We start from the raw sequence: 16,866 nt of genomic DNA on the forward strand, positions 1-16,866 counted from the left end.
TGATAATTGCCTTGTTATGCAAAAAGGTGAAAAAAAAACCAAACTGTAACAAAGCTAAACACATGTACTTTATCTCAAAGACCAAAGTACATGGTTTTGCAAAAACCTGTTAATGCCAATTGAGGCACCAACATCAATGTTCGCTCGATGGTTAACATTCATGGTCATGTATAAAGTACAATGCCTCTTTCTTAAATTAAGATATGCCTTTTTATAATAAACAGTTTGAAGAACTGACAAAAGCTGAAACTTGCCGTCAGCTCAAAGGCCAAACTACAGTATATGGCCAGAGAAAGCAGAGAAAAAGCTTATCAAAGAAATACACTTGGACCTCGACTCTTCGACCAAAAATGCACGTGCTGAAGAATATAATTAAATTAAAATAAAATAAAGATGTTGAAGGTTGTAGGAAAAAAATTCCGGAGGTTTACCACTTGATGCAGCGTCTTATATACCACCTTATTTGAACACATTAAATTCGTTCTTCCTGCCTGTTGTTTGTGTCCTTTATGACATCCTTAAAAACAGTAAGTTTCCTGTTTGGAATAATTTTCAATTTTGTTTGACTGCCAGACAGACAGAGACAGACAAACAGACAAACAAACAGACAGACAGACAGACAGACAAAGAAAAAAAAATAGGACCACTGGACCTGTAGCTAATCTCGGCCCTGGCTTAATGTTGTAACCCAAATTTGGTGGCATTCTGACTGGTTGATCTGGAGAGGAAGGTTTTTGAAGAAATTTACTCAGTCGGCCATTTTGACCTATTTAAAGTCATGTGACCGGAACGAGCTTTGCAATCCCCGTTACCAGTCAGGAGAGGAACGTTGCTGCCAAATTTCAGCCAGATTGGCCCAGCTGTTTGGCCAGAGAAGTCGAAATAGGAGACGGACAGAGCACGATAAGCTAAAAATTATCGCACTCCTCTCTGCACATATGCGATCGCGACAAATTCAGAGACAATATACTGTTAAACGGTAAGTTTGTTTTCTGATTTGTGTTCAAAATATAACATTCAATTGAAATGAAGTTGTTCCTCGATCATAAACTGACATTTGTAGACAGACAGACAGAAGTGAACCAATTGCTTAACCCTGCTTTTTGCTTCGCGTGCGTAGGTAACAAAAGCTACTGTAACTGCCTTCAGGCTTCATCAGCAAGATAGGCATGTATTATATGTGCTATAACAAGATGTTATTTGAAGAAACAAATCCTCAGTTACAGAACCTAACACTTAATCACTGATATCAGAGAGGATTAACCAATCAATGGAAATCAAGAGAGAGAAACAAGAAGAAAGATAAAAAAAAACAGATAATGACACAAGGGAGCCAAATCAGGAGGAGATTATGACCTGAAAACGGAGGATGATGGTCCAAATGAGGCCGAGGGTGAGTCGGTGGTTCCCGTCTACAATATCATGGGAACCCATGTTCTCAAGGTGTACCCTTTGCTCCTTCAAGAACTGCAGTGCCTTGTCCACGTTTTCCAGGCAGTGGATGCGCATCTTACCTCTCGTGGGCTTTGGCTGGAGGTGAGACATGGTGCTTTTCTGTCTTGCAATAATGCCCACTCCAAAGAACAAGCATATAAACATGGTGAATGAGAATACCTTGTGTACAATGACTCCAATTACTCGTTTTTAATTTGATGATCATCTCCAACACTTCTCGTACCAAACTCAGCTTTATCATCACAAATATCACATCGTATACCAAGCACTTTTTTACATTGTTGTGAAGCAGTCGTTTCAGTGTGTGTATGATGAGACATATCCTCGATGTCATACCAGATGCTCCCCAGAGAGGATCTCCAGTAATCGTAACAGCATACGTCCATCACGAAGATCTCCGTAAAGATCATTAATGCGGCAGGAGACCCGCGAGAGGTGCGAGTTCACCCATTTGGTGAAGGTCTTGCTTTGTACGGCTTCGCGTTCATCTGTCGGGAGCAAAGAAGATGGAACATTCGTACCTGTAGTCTTGTAGTTTTGGCACAAGACCCCCAATGTCCCACCTTAGGCCTTCTATCAAGCTGAGTAATATGTTACATCATTACAGCATATCACCTCTGCGTGCAAGTGTCACAAAGGCACCATTCACCCGACTTATTTCATTGCTGTGAAAATGGCACTGCACTGTGGGCCAGCTGGCAAACAGACCGTTTCATATTTCAAGCTACAACAAGAGAAAAAGAATTCTTCCATTCAGCCATTTTCATTCCACAGCAATCGGCTTCTTACATTATCTGTCATTCTTTCTATTTTCTATTGAATGAGATGAGAGATTGAGCTGAACTCAGAAGAGCAAAGTGAATAGTCAAGTAAGGGAGAATTTGGAACTTTTTTTTAGGGGGGAAGGATTGATGATCACGGTAGTTGTTCATTGAAGATTTGAAGCACCACTTCAAGCCATGTTATGTGGTGTGAGCAATCATTGCAGGGCTTGGCCTTGCACCGGATCATGCATCCCCTTCTCCTTCTTCTGCTGACTGCTCTCTCAATTATTTTCTGCCACCTCTTCCTTTCCCTCAAGAAAGAGTCACAATTGTCATTTCTCGAGTATTCGACATCATATGGAAACTGGAAAGCAGTCCTGGTAACTACATTTTCTGCCAATGGCATGCAAGTACCTCTCCTTCACTGGTTGGTGGACATTATTCATGCTGGTAAACAGTGCATCCACCTGGATGGCATAGTATCTCCTGCCCTATCCTTGGAGGCTGGTGCTTCTCAAGGCACTCTCCTATGACTTATCTGGTTCCTGGTTTACATTTACAACCTCAGACACATGACAAAACCCTCTATATCGCTTTGTGGATATCTCCTTCAACTCTGTGCCAGAAAATAAATCCCTCAAATCAACAACATATACCATCATAGCCTTGTCCACAGATCTGGAGAAGAAAACAAGAAGCTGGTCAATCACCTAGAATACATAATCCAATGCCTAAAAGTCACACAAACACACTTTGTCACCACATAAACACCAGACAGCTCAACCTCCAATTTAATTATGGAATCTACCTCAAAAAGAGGTAAAGTCGTTAGAACTCCTTGGACTAACTCTCTGCTAAGATCTCTCATGGGGAGATCACACGTCGAAGCAGGACGACACTTCAAAATCATCTGCAGAACCAAGTCATTATACTTAGTCCCTCTCAGCTCCTGACAATATAGAGGTACGTCCTCATCTACAATGTCATGAAGTACTGCTCTCTCTGGGCTGGTGTCATTAGATCTTAACTTGTGCCCCTGAAAGCGATGGAATCCATGGACCTGAGGGTAACTGCAGGCACTCATTTGGAGTCTGCAACTCTACCACAACAAACAGGTTGGTGGCCTAACAGTTTTCTGCTGCCTTGTATCTGGTCTTGCCACACTCGCACTCTCAGCCCTTCATTTCTGACAAGCCCCACCATATCTCCCTAACTCAGTGAGCAACCCACACTTTGTTACCCTCCTCAAATCTAAGCTAACAGCTTACCTCCACCCTTTTATACCACTCCTTTCTCAAGTTGAATCAGCTCTTTGAGTCTGTCCAATCATGATCTTCCCTCCAGTCCTTTAAACTGGCAGGCCACCCAGCATTGTAAAACTCCTACTCATGTTCAGGATCAATGATATTCTCACAGACTCTCTTCTCTCGTTCACCTGAGCTCTTTTGCCCATTTATCATTGTGTTAGCTTTTCTTGTTTGCTCACATGGCCTTGTTTACTTATCACTATCTGTTCCTTCATCATGTCCAGAGGTCCCTATTTATTTTTGGTGCTTGAAATTCATTCCTTGCTCAATTCTCCATCCCTTGCCTGCTCGTTCCCTTTCATGCTATCGTTGATGTGTCGGCCTATCAACCCTCTGTCGTTCAGCTCTTGAGCAATTTGTCAACTACAAAAACCTACATATGTCTCAGAAAAAAAAGTGAGAATGACTGGAAATGATCATTATTGAATCCGAGTCTGGCACTCTGGGATTCTGCTGCTGCGTGGAGAAAAAACACAACTACATATGTGTTCCGGCACATGCTGCGCATTCATTGGATGGCCTTCAATAACGTGCGGTAGCTTAAAACCATGCCCAGATTCTGAAGTACCTACACCCAAAATTTGGGGCCTTTAGGTGCTACAATTTTGCCGTGAAAGAGTAACTTACAAACAAACGAACACACAAACAATTATTTATTTATAAGATTTCACTTATCATCCTCATACTAAAATATGTAATTTGGTGTCTGTCTGTCTGTGTGTCTGTGTGCCTTTTTGATCACGATACATTCGGTCGTTACTTATCCAATCTCAATTAAACTTGAGAGGAAGACGAAGGGTCACACGGTGGTAGTTGGAGCGATTTCATTTGCCCCCCTTCCCAAGGAAGCCTTGGGTGAAATCTGTGTTAAGATAGTGCTAATCATGACGTTTTTCCAAGGCCGCTTCTAATAACCCCTGAGGAAATAACAACACTAATGACAACATAATATTAATGTTATGACAAAACAATATTAATACTAATAATATCCCCCCTCCCCAAGGGGTTTTTCCTCCTTAGACAAACACCATGTTAACGTGTTGAAATAGCTTATCGTGGAGTTTCGTGGAGGCACCCCTACCAGAAGTTTAAAAAAATTATAAACCACAAACAAGTGTGATTACATTTTCAAACAGTCGCTACTGCTCTTTACCACTAAACTGAAAGGGAGGAAACCCAACATTCTTGATACATTATATACTTATCGCGTCCCCCACAAACAAACAGATCCGACCTAGAACTACTGTAATCTACCTATCCCAGAGAGAATAATAACATGACCCTTCCTGCTACTCCCATTGGGGTATACTAATATTTAAAAAAAAGATGCCCATTTGGTAACAAAAATAAACAACAAGGGCACTCGGTAGAGCGCATACCTCTGCCAGGCTGGTTAGTTACTTTATGTTTTGTATCCGACTGATAGGTCACATCTGGATTCGGACCTGAACTCATTTAATTGGCTTGAACTTATCACCTCACAAACTCGTCCACCAAGTCTTATCCAAATTCGTCCATAAGTTTTTGAAATGTCCTGCTATATATCGTTTTAGCCCCATTACTCAATGGTGAAGAATCACTAAAAAAAATTGTCGGATCTGGATCCGGATTCGGATCTTCATCAAAATCTAATCATGTCGTCCTTGTCACAAAACCCACGATCTCCATTAAATTTATATTTTTGAGATATTTTGTTCACAAAAAAACAAACAAACAAACAGACAGACAGACAGGGGTAAAAAAAAAAATCTCCATCCACCTTCAGTGACGCAGGTAACTAATAAACATACTCCTGGCACATACCCATTACTGGTCTGTGAGTTGTTTTGGTTGAAGGGATATATGCATAGAAAGTAAGCAAATGGATGGGGTTAAGGGGAATTGATTAAAAAAAAAAATTTTTAGAAAAGATATGTTTGGAGGGAAAAGGAAAGGAGGCTGGGAAGAGAAATGAGTTAGGAGATAAAAAGGAACATTATTATATGGGAAGTGCGGAAGAGAAAAGGTCAATTATGCAGTCGAAAATACCTCGGTTTTGTATTCTTACTATGTAGATTTATCCATGTCTGACTTATCCACTTTGTAGATTTTAAGGGGAAACTTGGAACTATTGTGGAGTTAACCTAATATGAATAGAGACGACTTTTTAGAATACGTTTTCCACCCACAAAATAAAAATTTAAATAACCCCTATGTACGAAGATGTCGCTACAGTTTATTTTCCAGTTTAGAGAGAAACGAAAGGACATTTCATTCTTATTTTTTCTTTGTTTTATTCGTTGTATACACTGTCGAGGCTCGTACGAGAGCAAACACACAACATAATATTATTATTTTTCTGAATTCTGAATTTTTATTTCAGATATCTCAGCCTTTTCAAGCCCGCTCACCACGGTTTGCTGTTCTCATATTAGTCCACCAATGACATCATCGCTCCTCAATTCATTACCTCCACCACCGAAGGTGGATGGAGGTGGTGATTTCACACCTGAATGTTTATCTGTTTGTCTGTGATCAGGATATGTCAAAACGTTATCGACGGATTCGGACGAGACTTGGTGGACAGGTTGGGTGTGTGACAAGGACGAATTTATTAGATTTTGGTGAAGATCCGGATGCTATAATTTTCAAGTGATTCTTCACTTACGTGAGAGACGGGGCCAAAATCGATACTTATCATGATATCTCAAAAAGTTGTGGATGGATTCGGACTAAACTTGGTGGATGAGTTTGGTAGGTGACAAGAGCAAGCCGATTCGATTTTTGTTAAGGATTCAGAAGCAGCCTACCAGTGGGATACAAAATGTACACTGTTCAGCCTAGCGGAGGTATGCACTCTACCGAGTATCATTCTAATTCCTTATGTTAGCCTTTTTCATTTACAGGTTTAGATTGAGCTTCAAGTGAACAGACACGCATCTGCAACACATAGACACTTGTAAACAATTCACAACTTTCCCCGCAGGTAAGCAATTCATTTATTCTTCATTTACTTTATCCGTGGGTTATTTAGGAAAGTGTTCCACATTTGATGAAGACCCATCCCATATTGATGCATATAGGAGTATTGTTCAAGTGCGGTGGGTTCGTGACAGAGTGTGAAAACGAATTCATAATGATGACTTGGGTGTTATATTAACGCTATTCACAAATAAATAATCTATTGGATTACAGAACACCTGGAGGTAAACACAAGGTTTGTCCCAATACAAACGGATAATCAATCGGGTGAAACATGGCACGGCAATCGCTCAGCTAGACCTCGTCACGGTCAATGTCTCAGATCAAATTTCCCAGCGTTCAGTGGTGCCTAGCAACTCCTTCGTTCTCCCCTGTGGCTGTCACAACACATATTATGAACTTTCATTCGGAAGAAGGCTTTTTACTTTCTTAATTATCTACGGTTCACTCACTTGTTTTAACAATGATTTTATTGCATTATAAGTCCATGCCTAGGTATAGCCCATGAGGATGAAAGGTCCTTAATCGTCATTGAGCAGGCCGCTCGCTACTCGGCATACGAAGCCTTCTAGCTGTCCAGAGCTCACTGTGCACGTTTATATGAAGATGGGTATAAATCTAAAGGTACATAGAGTGTGCTGCAAGCTTAAATATCCCACAATGTGAGCTATTACCTTTACTTAACACTGAACACTGAAGAGTATACATTATGGGGACTTCGCTGCCTTTGGACCCCGCATAACACCAGCAATAGCTGGCGCATCTCACCTTGCAGTTGCTTGAACCTGCCTTCCATCTCGCGGCTGCTTTGTGGGCTTCCCAGGGAAAATGGTCCATCCATTGTGGGGTATAAATGACCTCTTGTCAAGAAGGCACACTACTCCGATGCAATAGTCACGCGTGACTCGACTCTGTCTCTGTCTCTCTCTCTCTCTCTCTCTCCCTCCCTCTAACGGCCCATCTCTCTACCTCACCTTCTACCTCTCTCCGTTTTCAAGGCCACTTCAGGTTTACACCCAGGTGATGAGTTCCAATCCAGTATCCCTCCCTCACACCCTCCACACATCCTTCTCTCATTCCCTCTCTCGCTCCCTCCTTTCTACCCTACGGGTTGTCCTGCGGTGAATAATAAAAACTAACTGAGCACGGATAAAGCACAAATTGGAGGTTTTGAGTTGTTTCTTCTATGTTCCATAAAACCTTATTGCCAACTACATAATGAGAAAATAACTAAAGCACCATTGTGAGAACACTTTTATACCAGCATGTGTAAAATGACTTCTTTTTAAAAAGATAAATAGAAACCATCAAATACCGTATTCAAAAAGATGCACCGAAAGGTAAACTTGCTTATGTACAGTATTGTGGGGTATAAATTGGGGGGTTATATACGGGACACAAGGGAGCATTCTATTTCAACTATTTTTATTGTTATTTAACATCGCAATTATTCCCACATTCTTGTGGGGTTGGCTGGGGGAGTTTTGGCTCAAGTCTTTCACGAACTGGCTGGCCAGGCCTGACGTTCGACTAAAGTTAGGGCAAGAATTTGGAATTTGTTCATAGTGCCAGTGATAGCTTGCCTACTCTTCGTGAAGGACATCGTGAGGTATAACGTCCACCAACTAATAGTAGCAGACAGGATTCCCAGTTTGACATCCATCCGAGGGACGGCACACACATTCATGAATCACTCTGCCTGTGAAACAATAGAAGACAGTTCATAGCTGGGTAGGGATTTGAACCCAGGCAAGACAACTCAGAGGTGAGTGTGCGTACCTCTAACCTATTTCACCTCTTCACATCCTCCCAGTATATTTCACCTCTCCACTGCTGTATCAAATGTGGTACATGTGATGCTGAGCTTCATTGTAAGCAAATTATATTGTTATAATTAAGGTATATGTCCTATTTCTATCGATGCTGCACATGATAAGCATACACTATGGATGGTGGTTAGTTTCAGATGGTATATATACATGTCAATGAGCTAGAAGTCATCGGAACAGGTATGACGTACGTACAGTATGTGTATACAGGTCACGAAGCAGTAAAAAAATGTTAAGTAATTTATATCTTACAGAACCTTCTGAGACTTATTCTGAGTTAGTTTAAACACCAACAAAGTGTGTAAAAATTCATTCAAGGAAACTCAGCCACAAAAGAGGCCATTTGGGTTATCATGACTGTGTCATATCTATGCTCCAGTACTGCCGATATTTCCCTCCACCTCCACCCCCTCCCAAACGTGTTGTGATAAATGATGTAGTGTGTGTGTGATGGGTCGCTAATGGTCAGTGCCGTGGTGCGTGAGCGATGGACCCCAGATGGTCTTCCGTGAGTACAATGTACCGGTGATGAGATTGGTGTCGTGGTGTTTGAATAAATGATTGTGGATGGTCGATGGAATGGATTGTCATTGAAGAGCCATGGATGGTCAGCGCCATGGTATGAGAACAACCCAGCGATCCCAAAATACTGCTCATGATTAAATGACGGGCAAGCGTGGAATGTCGAGGCTTATGCAGAGATACAAAATTCTCCTTTGACTGGCGCAGCATCTCCATTTGCGAGGCAGCGTTAGGAATTTATTGTCCGCAACTAACACAGCATTTTAAATAAATTAGTCTTCACTTCAAGATGGGTGACAAGGTGGCCAAGGGGTTTGCACACTCCTCTCTAAGCTGCCTAGCCTGCATTTGAATCACGACCCAGCTGTAAACTGTCATAGCGGTATTTCACAGGCAAAGTGATTCATCAATGTGTGTGCCGTCCTTCGGATGGACCTAAACTAGTGTCCCTTCTCCCGGCATTAGTTGGTGGATGTTAACGATCACATGGTGTCCTTCACGAATAGGACGTGAGCTATCACTAGCCCCATGGCCAAAAATTCTTACCCTAACCTCGCATCCCGCTGTCCCAGTGGAACAAAGAGCAAAAGGTTAAACCCCCCCAAAGGGGGGATTGCTACACCCGTTATCTGGGCATGTAGATTAGTAGTGGTATTGCAGGACAAATCTGAATGTCTCATCACTACTCCCTTCAATGTCATCACATCCCTACAGAATATCGAGCAAATTAATTCATCTCATCTGTTAGCATTTGCTTGAGGGCGTTAATCATTCAAAGGTACCTCTCAAAAATATACGGTCACTGTGTCCTGGTACTCTGACCACATTCCTCCTCTGGTTGAAGGCTGCCTTCAGGAGAACCCCATGATGGAGTAGTATAACCTGTCTGAGATTAATTCTTAGGTTTGGAAACGTTCACGACTAGTCGACCGTTAATGCTTCCTCAACGCCTTCTGGTGTGAGCAACCTGTGGATGACCTCATTGAACCGAAACATCCTTGCTTCTATACTGTAAAAGGATCCGTCCATGCGTGCGTCTGTTTGAGTTTCACCCATTGGTTGGACAATTCACCTGACTCCACCTACAAAAACTGAAAAAAATCATACAGCCGCCATGTTGGTGCTGACTGCTGTGTGAAGCCAACGACATTTTCAGGGCTATCATAGTCACAATCGCCATGTCCTCCCTATAAGTTTCCCCGTTAGTGTAAAATGACCAAAGCATAGGCCTCAGCAATCGAGGCAGTGGTCAGTTGAATTGGGGTTTGTGAGAGCAGGGTAGGGGGGCAGTTGTGGGGGGTGGGGGAGTTTCTAGGGGGGGGGGTTGAAGGAGAGTTTTGGACTTGAAGTCACATTTTACATTATGTGAATGTTCTGCAGGTCCCTGCTAGTTACTATGCAAATCTTTGCCTTGGATTGATCAAAACATATGGAAGAGCAGGCATGAAGCCTCAATGCGACCTACCGGCCAACGCCTTGATACGTGATCGCTCGAACAGGCGAGCAGGGTCTTCGTCCTCCTCAACTCCGTTGTCTGCCTCATTACGCCACCGGCTGTCTACGTACCCATACAGCTCAGACAGCTCGTCGGAGTCAAAATCCAAAGAGGACATGTCTGCTACAGGAGGGGAGCAGTGGGGATACACATGGTTAAGATGGGGAAGGAAGAGAGTGTACACTTATCTTTATGTTTTGTTGAAAGTGAGACAATTACAGCACATGTGGGTTTGAAAAAAGTTGACACAAGTATTGATTGAGAGAACAGAGGTGTTGATAACGGACCTTCTATTTATTACATACACAGGGTGGAGAGGATAAAAATCGACATTACAGAAAAGCAAGAGAAGGTTTGAACTGTCTTCTTCCACCTCCTTTCTGGTCTTGCACCCTCTGCTGCTTCTGTGCTTTCTTGCCCCCCAGGTTTCTGCAGGGGGGACATGATCCACCATCAACCCCCTTCTGGTGAAACTTCCAAAATCCAGGATCACTGCTCACCTCCATTCATTCGTTCTCTTTTTTATTGCCTGTGGAACCAACTCCCACATTCTTTTTAATCTCATCCTTCCCTCCAGGTCTTCAAGACACCTGTTGACCATCATGTCAGATCAGTCCCCATCCAAAATCATGATCTTTTCTACCACCTTTAACCTTCACCCGAAACCCACCTTCTACCAAATTTAGTTTTTTGCCTTCCTGAGAGTTTGCTTCCATATCCATCTTGTCCATCCTTCTTGTGTGTCTGCTCATACCTCTCCTTCCTCTCCACATCCCCAATTTTTTACAGGACAGTGTCAAAGGCTCATAGTGGAACTGATACACAATCTCGCACACATGGATATACAGATGAATATAAGAGAGAGCATTGTTAGAAGAGCCAAACAGCCACTCAGCTTGGGGGAAGTACCATCACTTTCTGGGGTACTCTGTGTACCAGCGACGTCACAACAATGGCACCGCTGTTCTCACTGCACTCAGTGGGGCATTTCCTCAGGGGTAATTTCCTCCTACCCATGGATACCAACCTATGGGTATTGTCCATGCTCTATCCTCTTAAATGCTGAACATCAAGCAAGGAAGCAGCATGTACCATGTTTACAGTCTGTTATGAGTCGGACAGGGTTTGAAGCACGTACCTCCGACACTCGGAGCAAACGCTCTATCCATTACATACACTGAGTCTGGTTGATCATCCAATATTTGTCCAAGTCCCCCTCTATTTTGTCTTTCCACCTTGCTGTTTGCATTCCCCCCTCTTTCTATTGATATCGTTGCTATTGAAGGTAACCGGAGGTTATAGTTTCACCTTGTCTGTTTGTCTGTCCATCTGCTTGACTCTTAGCAGGATATCTCAAAAAGTTGTGGACGGATTCGGATGAAATTTGGTGGACAGGTTGGGTGTGACAAGGATGAATTTATTCGATTTTCTTGAAGATCCGGATCCAGATATGAGAATTTTGTAAGTGATTCTTCACCAATGAGTGATAAAGCCAAAAATGATAGAGAGCACGATATCTCAAAAAGTTATGGACGGATTCAGACGAAACTTGGTGGATGAGTTTGGTCGGTGACAAGAACAAGCGGATTAGATATTAGTGTGTGACAAGGATGAATGGTCCAGATGCACATCCGGCCTATCAGTGGGATACAAAAAATAACCTGTTTAGCCTGACGGAGGTATGCGCTCTACCGAGTGCTGTTCCAGTTCCTTTAGTTCTTTGGCGTCCTGATCCATTCAATGTTCTCTCTTCCATGAGCCTGGACTTTGTGTACAAAAGAGTAGGATGATAGGAGAGAAAGGAGGGGAGAGAAGTGAGGAGAGAAGGGAAAGAGGTTTGGGAAGAGATGGGAGGGATAAGGGAAAAAAAGGCATGCTTGGAGTTGGAGGACATTTGGGGAGGATGGGTGGGAGTCGATGGGAGTGAAAGATCCTGGCATATTTGCGTACTTAATAAATAGATGCGCCCCCCCCCCCACCCCGATGTAATTAGATTTGTCGATATTTCCACAAAGCCTCAAAAGTTCTTTTCTCAATAAAAGGACCGTTCTGTTGCTGAATACGGGCCGCTGATGAATGGACGTGCAAGCAAAGAGCATTATGTTGTGTTGGAAAGGTCAGGCCGGAGGAGGCTGCATCTTGGAAAACCCACTGCCGACCATCAGTGCCAACAGTCCACACTGGGTGATGAGGAAGGAGGGAAATGGGAGGGATCGGATGAGAGAGAGACCCAACGTGAGGTCCAACCTTTGTGTTCCTCATGCAGTTATGTTCCTCGTGGGATTTCTGCTGATTTGAGGAACGAATACCCTATTCTCTTTGAGTGGCACTGAGGGATCACAGTATGCCTGAGGCTTTCAAGGTTAAAAACTTATAGCTTTTTTTTTTTTCTTCCACATCTGCTTGCTCTTGTGAACGAATACAACCCCCACCCCATCCAGAATGTGGCAAAACTCGAGGACACAGGAGAAGGTTCGGGAAAGAACGGTGTATATTTAGAGATAATGGACGGAAGGGGGCAACAACGATGCAGAATGTCTTTGCAATTGCAGTGAATCCTCATCAACATTGGTAATAAGCTTTTGATGAAGTTCATGGCTCCCTGTGAGGAGCACAATTAAATCTCTCAATGCGTCTGCATTGCTCAAAATACTGTGCCTAGATTGAATGTGACAAGTCTTAAAATATGAACTCCAAAATCCCATGATGTTTTGAAAAGGAAGCAAGTGTGATGATGATCATTGAGCAAATGATTTCAGGAATGAAAATTTAGGATTTCAAAGATTTTGGATGAGATTCGTGAAACTTTTCATTTTGCTTTCAAGTGAACAAAAGTATATATGTACATACAAGGGCATGTTGAACAGTCATAACTCCGATTCTTTTTCACCAAAACAGGTAAATATATTTGAATGAAACAAAGCGCAGTCAGAATTTTAGTTTTTCCCACCAATGAGTGTGAGATTTAGTGATTCTGACACAAGATGTTTCAGTGCTATGTTTGTCAAGATGGCAGATGGCAGCATGGCATTGTCAGTGCTGTGTAGTGCTGGAGATGAGAGTTGGAATGACTCACTGGAGATGAGAGTTGGATGTACAATTACAATCCTGAGTCAGAGATGTTCAGTGGAGAACCACCACAAAGGATCACGAGCCCCGACTTGGTTCCATCAGATTTTCATCTCTTCCCCAAACTTAAGGTACATCTTCATGGAGAACATTTTTCTTCTGACAATGATGTCAAGACCGTTGTGAAGCGCTGGTTAAGTCAGCAGGATGCACAGATCTCTCTCATGACGGCTTCAGAAAGTTAATTGGCCATTGGGAAAATGTGTAGACCTCAGTGGTGATTAATTTGAGAAATAAATTTCCACAAGGTTAGAATAAAGATTGATGTTAATGTCTGTCTTTGTTTCATTCAAATATCATTCCCAGTTTTAGAGAAAAATGATAGGAGGCATTACTTTTCAACATGCAATTGAGTGTATATATATATATATATATATATATATATATATATATATATACATATATATATACATATATATATATATATATATATATATATATATACATATATATATACATATATATATACATATATATATACATATATATATATATATATATATATATATATATATATATATATATATATATATGCAGATCACTGCAGTGGGCAAACACTGCCACATTATTAAAAACACCTCACCGCCACGTTATTAAAAAATGTGAGGGGCATAGAAAAGGCCCCTATATATGGTATGTGCCATGTGGTAAACTATAGAAAAGAAGGGACATTCCACGGCTTGTTGAAAATGCCAAACAATAGAAAATAAGACGCATTCCAAAAAATCTTGTGTGCATGCTGTACAACCCTTGTGTTCTTAGAAGGAACAAAGTAATGCTCTTGAAACGTTCATATAAAAGGGTGCAAATTTTTAAAGCAAATTATTCACACACATGCGCATTATCTTACGTGTTTTTGTTTTCAAGGTGCACAAAAAAAAACTTCACATAATGAAGGGTTTTAACCTATATATCGGATAGCCCTTTATATGAACTTTTCTCGAGCATTACTTGGTTCCACCCTGGAATACAAAGGTCGTACAGCATGCACACGAGATTTTTTTAACGTGCCTTATTTTTTATAGTTTGGCATTTTGCACAAGCTATGCAATGTCCCTTCTTTTCTGTAGTTTGCCACATGGCACACCATATAAAGGGGACTTTTGTATGCTCCTCGCATTTTTCCCAAGAATCCTCTTCAAATTTCAAGTCAATCAGATGAAAATTGACAATTTTAGAAATTCTGCCTATGTTGACCTTTTGGCCTGTTGACCTCAAAAATAATTGGTAGTTAAAGTCAATGACCAAATGTGCAAATTCTCTTCAAATTTCAAGTCAATTTGATGAAAATTGACAACTTCAAAAATTTGGTATGTTGACCTTTTGGCCAATGTTGACCTCAAAAATACTTGGTGGTTGAATTCAGTGACCTGATACACAAATCCTGTTCAAATTTCTAGTGAATCGGATGAAAATTGAGAATTTTAGAAAATTGCCGTCTGTTGACATTTCTGACCTCAAAGGAGTGACCGCTATATCAAATGGTCACTTTCCTCCAATAACAGTTTTTGATCCGAACAAAATGCAGACATGTATGATGTACAACATATGTACATACACTACCAATCACTTAACCCTGCTTTGCACTTCGCGAGCACAGGGCAATAAGTACGTACAATTGTAGACGACTTATTTGACGCACAAAGAAATTGATCTACGAGTGCATATCCATAAATGATAGCTAGTGCTGCCCTCCGGTGGAAACCAAGCAGAATTGCACGATGTTTCTGACAATGATGCGTGGATAGTTGAATGTGAGGAAAAAAATAGCAAAAAAAAAAAAAAAAAACTTTGGCACTTAGGTGGAATTTGTTGTGAAAGCCATAAATTCGACGTATGTTCCAAATTTCAGCTGGTTTCAATGTATAGCCTTTGAGATATCAGCACCAACACATTTTGGGTGAACGGACGGATGGACGGATGGACAAACACAAACGTGATTTTCGAGGGTTCACGTTAAAAACTCAAGAATGCGGAAGTCGACGTTGCTGAAATTTGGAAAATATTACCTCGACATACAAAGGATTTACTTCTGAAATGTGCAGCGATTTCGTCCAGTAGAAGCCGAGAAACAAATTTTCATCATTGTGTCAAAGTTGCATACAAACCTCTTGTAGCTTGTACCTGTTGCTGCGTTTGAGCCTGAGGAGTAACTGCTGAAATATATATATATATATATATATATATATATATATATATATATATATATATATATATATATATATATATATATATATATATATATATATATATATATATATACATACATACACACACACACACACACATATATACCTGTCTGGGTTCTTCCCAACATCTTCGTTCCTTTCACATTTCTTTCTGTTTTGTTTTTTTCACAATTCTCTTTATTCATTCTAATTCTTGCTTTTTCTTCTATCTTATCTTTAACTCTCTATTCCTCTCTTTCTTTATCTATCTCTCAAAGGAGAAGTGAATTATTGCAGAAATTTTTCTGTTAGGTTCACTTGGTTGTGCCTGGAAGGGTTTGAGGGTACTGGAGTTGAGGCTGAAACCCGAATCCTATCCAGGTTCCTCCTGATGACTCCATCTTTCCTCTTTACTTCTTCAGATTCCTTCTTGGTCTTCCGTTTCATACAGACAAACTGTCTACATAAATATATATGCCAGTGTGGATCGGCTCGCTACGCTCACCTCACCACATGTTGCTGGAGTGGGACAAACACCACCAAGTAATTCAAAACACCTCACCACCACATAACCACCACATCATTTTAAAAATCTCACTGCCATGCAATTAAAAACACCTCATCGCAATGTCATTCAAAAAACCTCACTGCCACATTAAAAACACCTCAACACCATGTTAATCAAAACACCCCACCACCACATCATTAAAAACACCTCACCGACATGTAACCACCACATTATTAAAAACACGTCACCACCAATTCATTTAAAACACCTCAACGCCACGTAATTAAAAAATAACACCTCACTGCCACGTTAACAACACCTCAACACCATCTTAATCAAAACACCCCACCACCACATCATTAAAAATACCTCACCGACATGTAACCACCAAATTATTAAAAACATCTCCCCTCCTCGCTATTAAAAAACCTCAGCGCCACGCTATTAAAAACCCTCACCGCCACTCTATTAAAAACACCTTACCGCCACTCTATTAAAAAACCCTCACCGCCACTCTATTAAAAACCCTCACTGCCACGCTATTAAAAACGCCTCACCCCCACGCTATTAAAAACACCTCACTGCAACGCTATTAAAAACACCCCACCACATCATTAAAAACACCTCACTGACATGTAACCACCAAATTATTAAAAACACCTCACCGCCACGCTATTAAAAACACCTCACCGTCACGCAATTAAAAACATCTCACCGCCACGCTATTA

At 41.3% G+C, this 16,866-nt stretch overlaps 2 protein-coding genes across 2 annotated transcripts in view; both read right to left on the minus strand.

Moving 5' to 3' along the window:
* The window catches only part of LOC147014799 (spectrin beta chain, non-erythrocytic 1-like), a 116,195-nt gene extending 105,739 nt beyond the window's left edge, over positions 1-10,456 (minus strand). The window contains exons 1-3 of the mRNA XM_085853084.1: positions 10,304-10,456; positions 1,792-1,943; positions 1,357-1,530 (exon numbers count right to left, since the gene is read on the minus strand). Coding sequence (XP_085709210.1) covers positions 1,357-1,530; positions 1,792-1,943; positions 10,304-10,451 — 474 coding nt within the window. The 5' untranslated portion in view covers positions 10,452-10,456. The remainder of the gene's footprint in view (positions 1-1,356; positions 1,531-1,791; positions 1,944-10,303) is intronic.
* Positions 10,446-16,866, minus strand: part of LOC147014801 (uncharacterized) — a 41,653-nt gene continuing 35,232 nt past the window's right edge. The window contains exon 5 of the mRNA XM_085853083.1: positions 10,446-10,456. The gene's annotated coding sequence lies outside the window, so the exon portion shown is untranslated. The remainder of the gene's footprint in view (positions 10,457-16,866) is intronic.

This window comes from Eptatretus burgeri, chromosome 13, assembly GCF_056783735.1.
Source record: "Eptatretus burgeri isolate ZD-2024b chromosome 13, Ebu_testis_v1, whole genome shotgun sequence".
Lineage (NCBI taxonomy): Eukaryota > Metazoa > Chordata > Myxini > Myxiniformes > Myxinidae > Eptatretus > Eptatretus burgeri.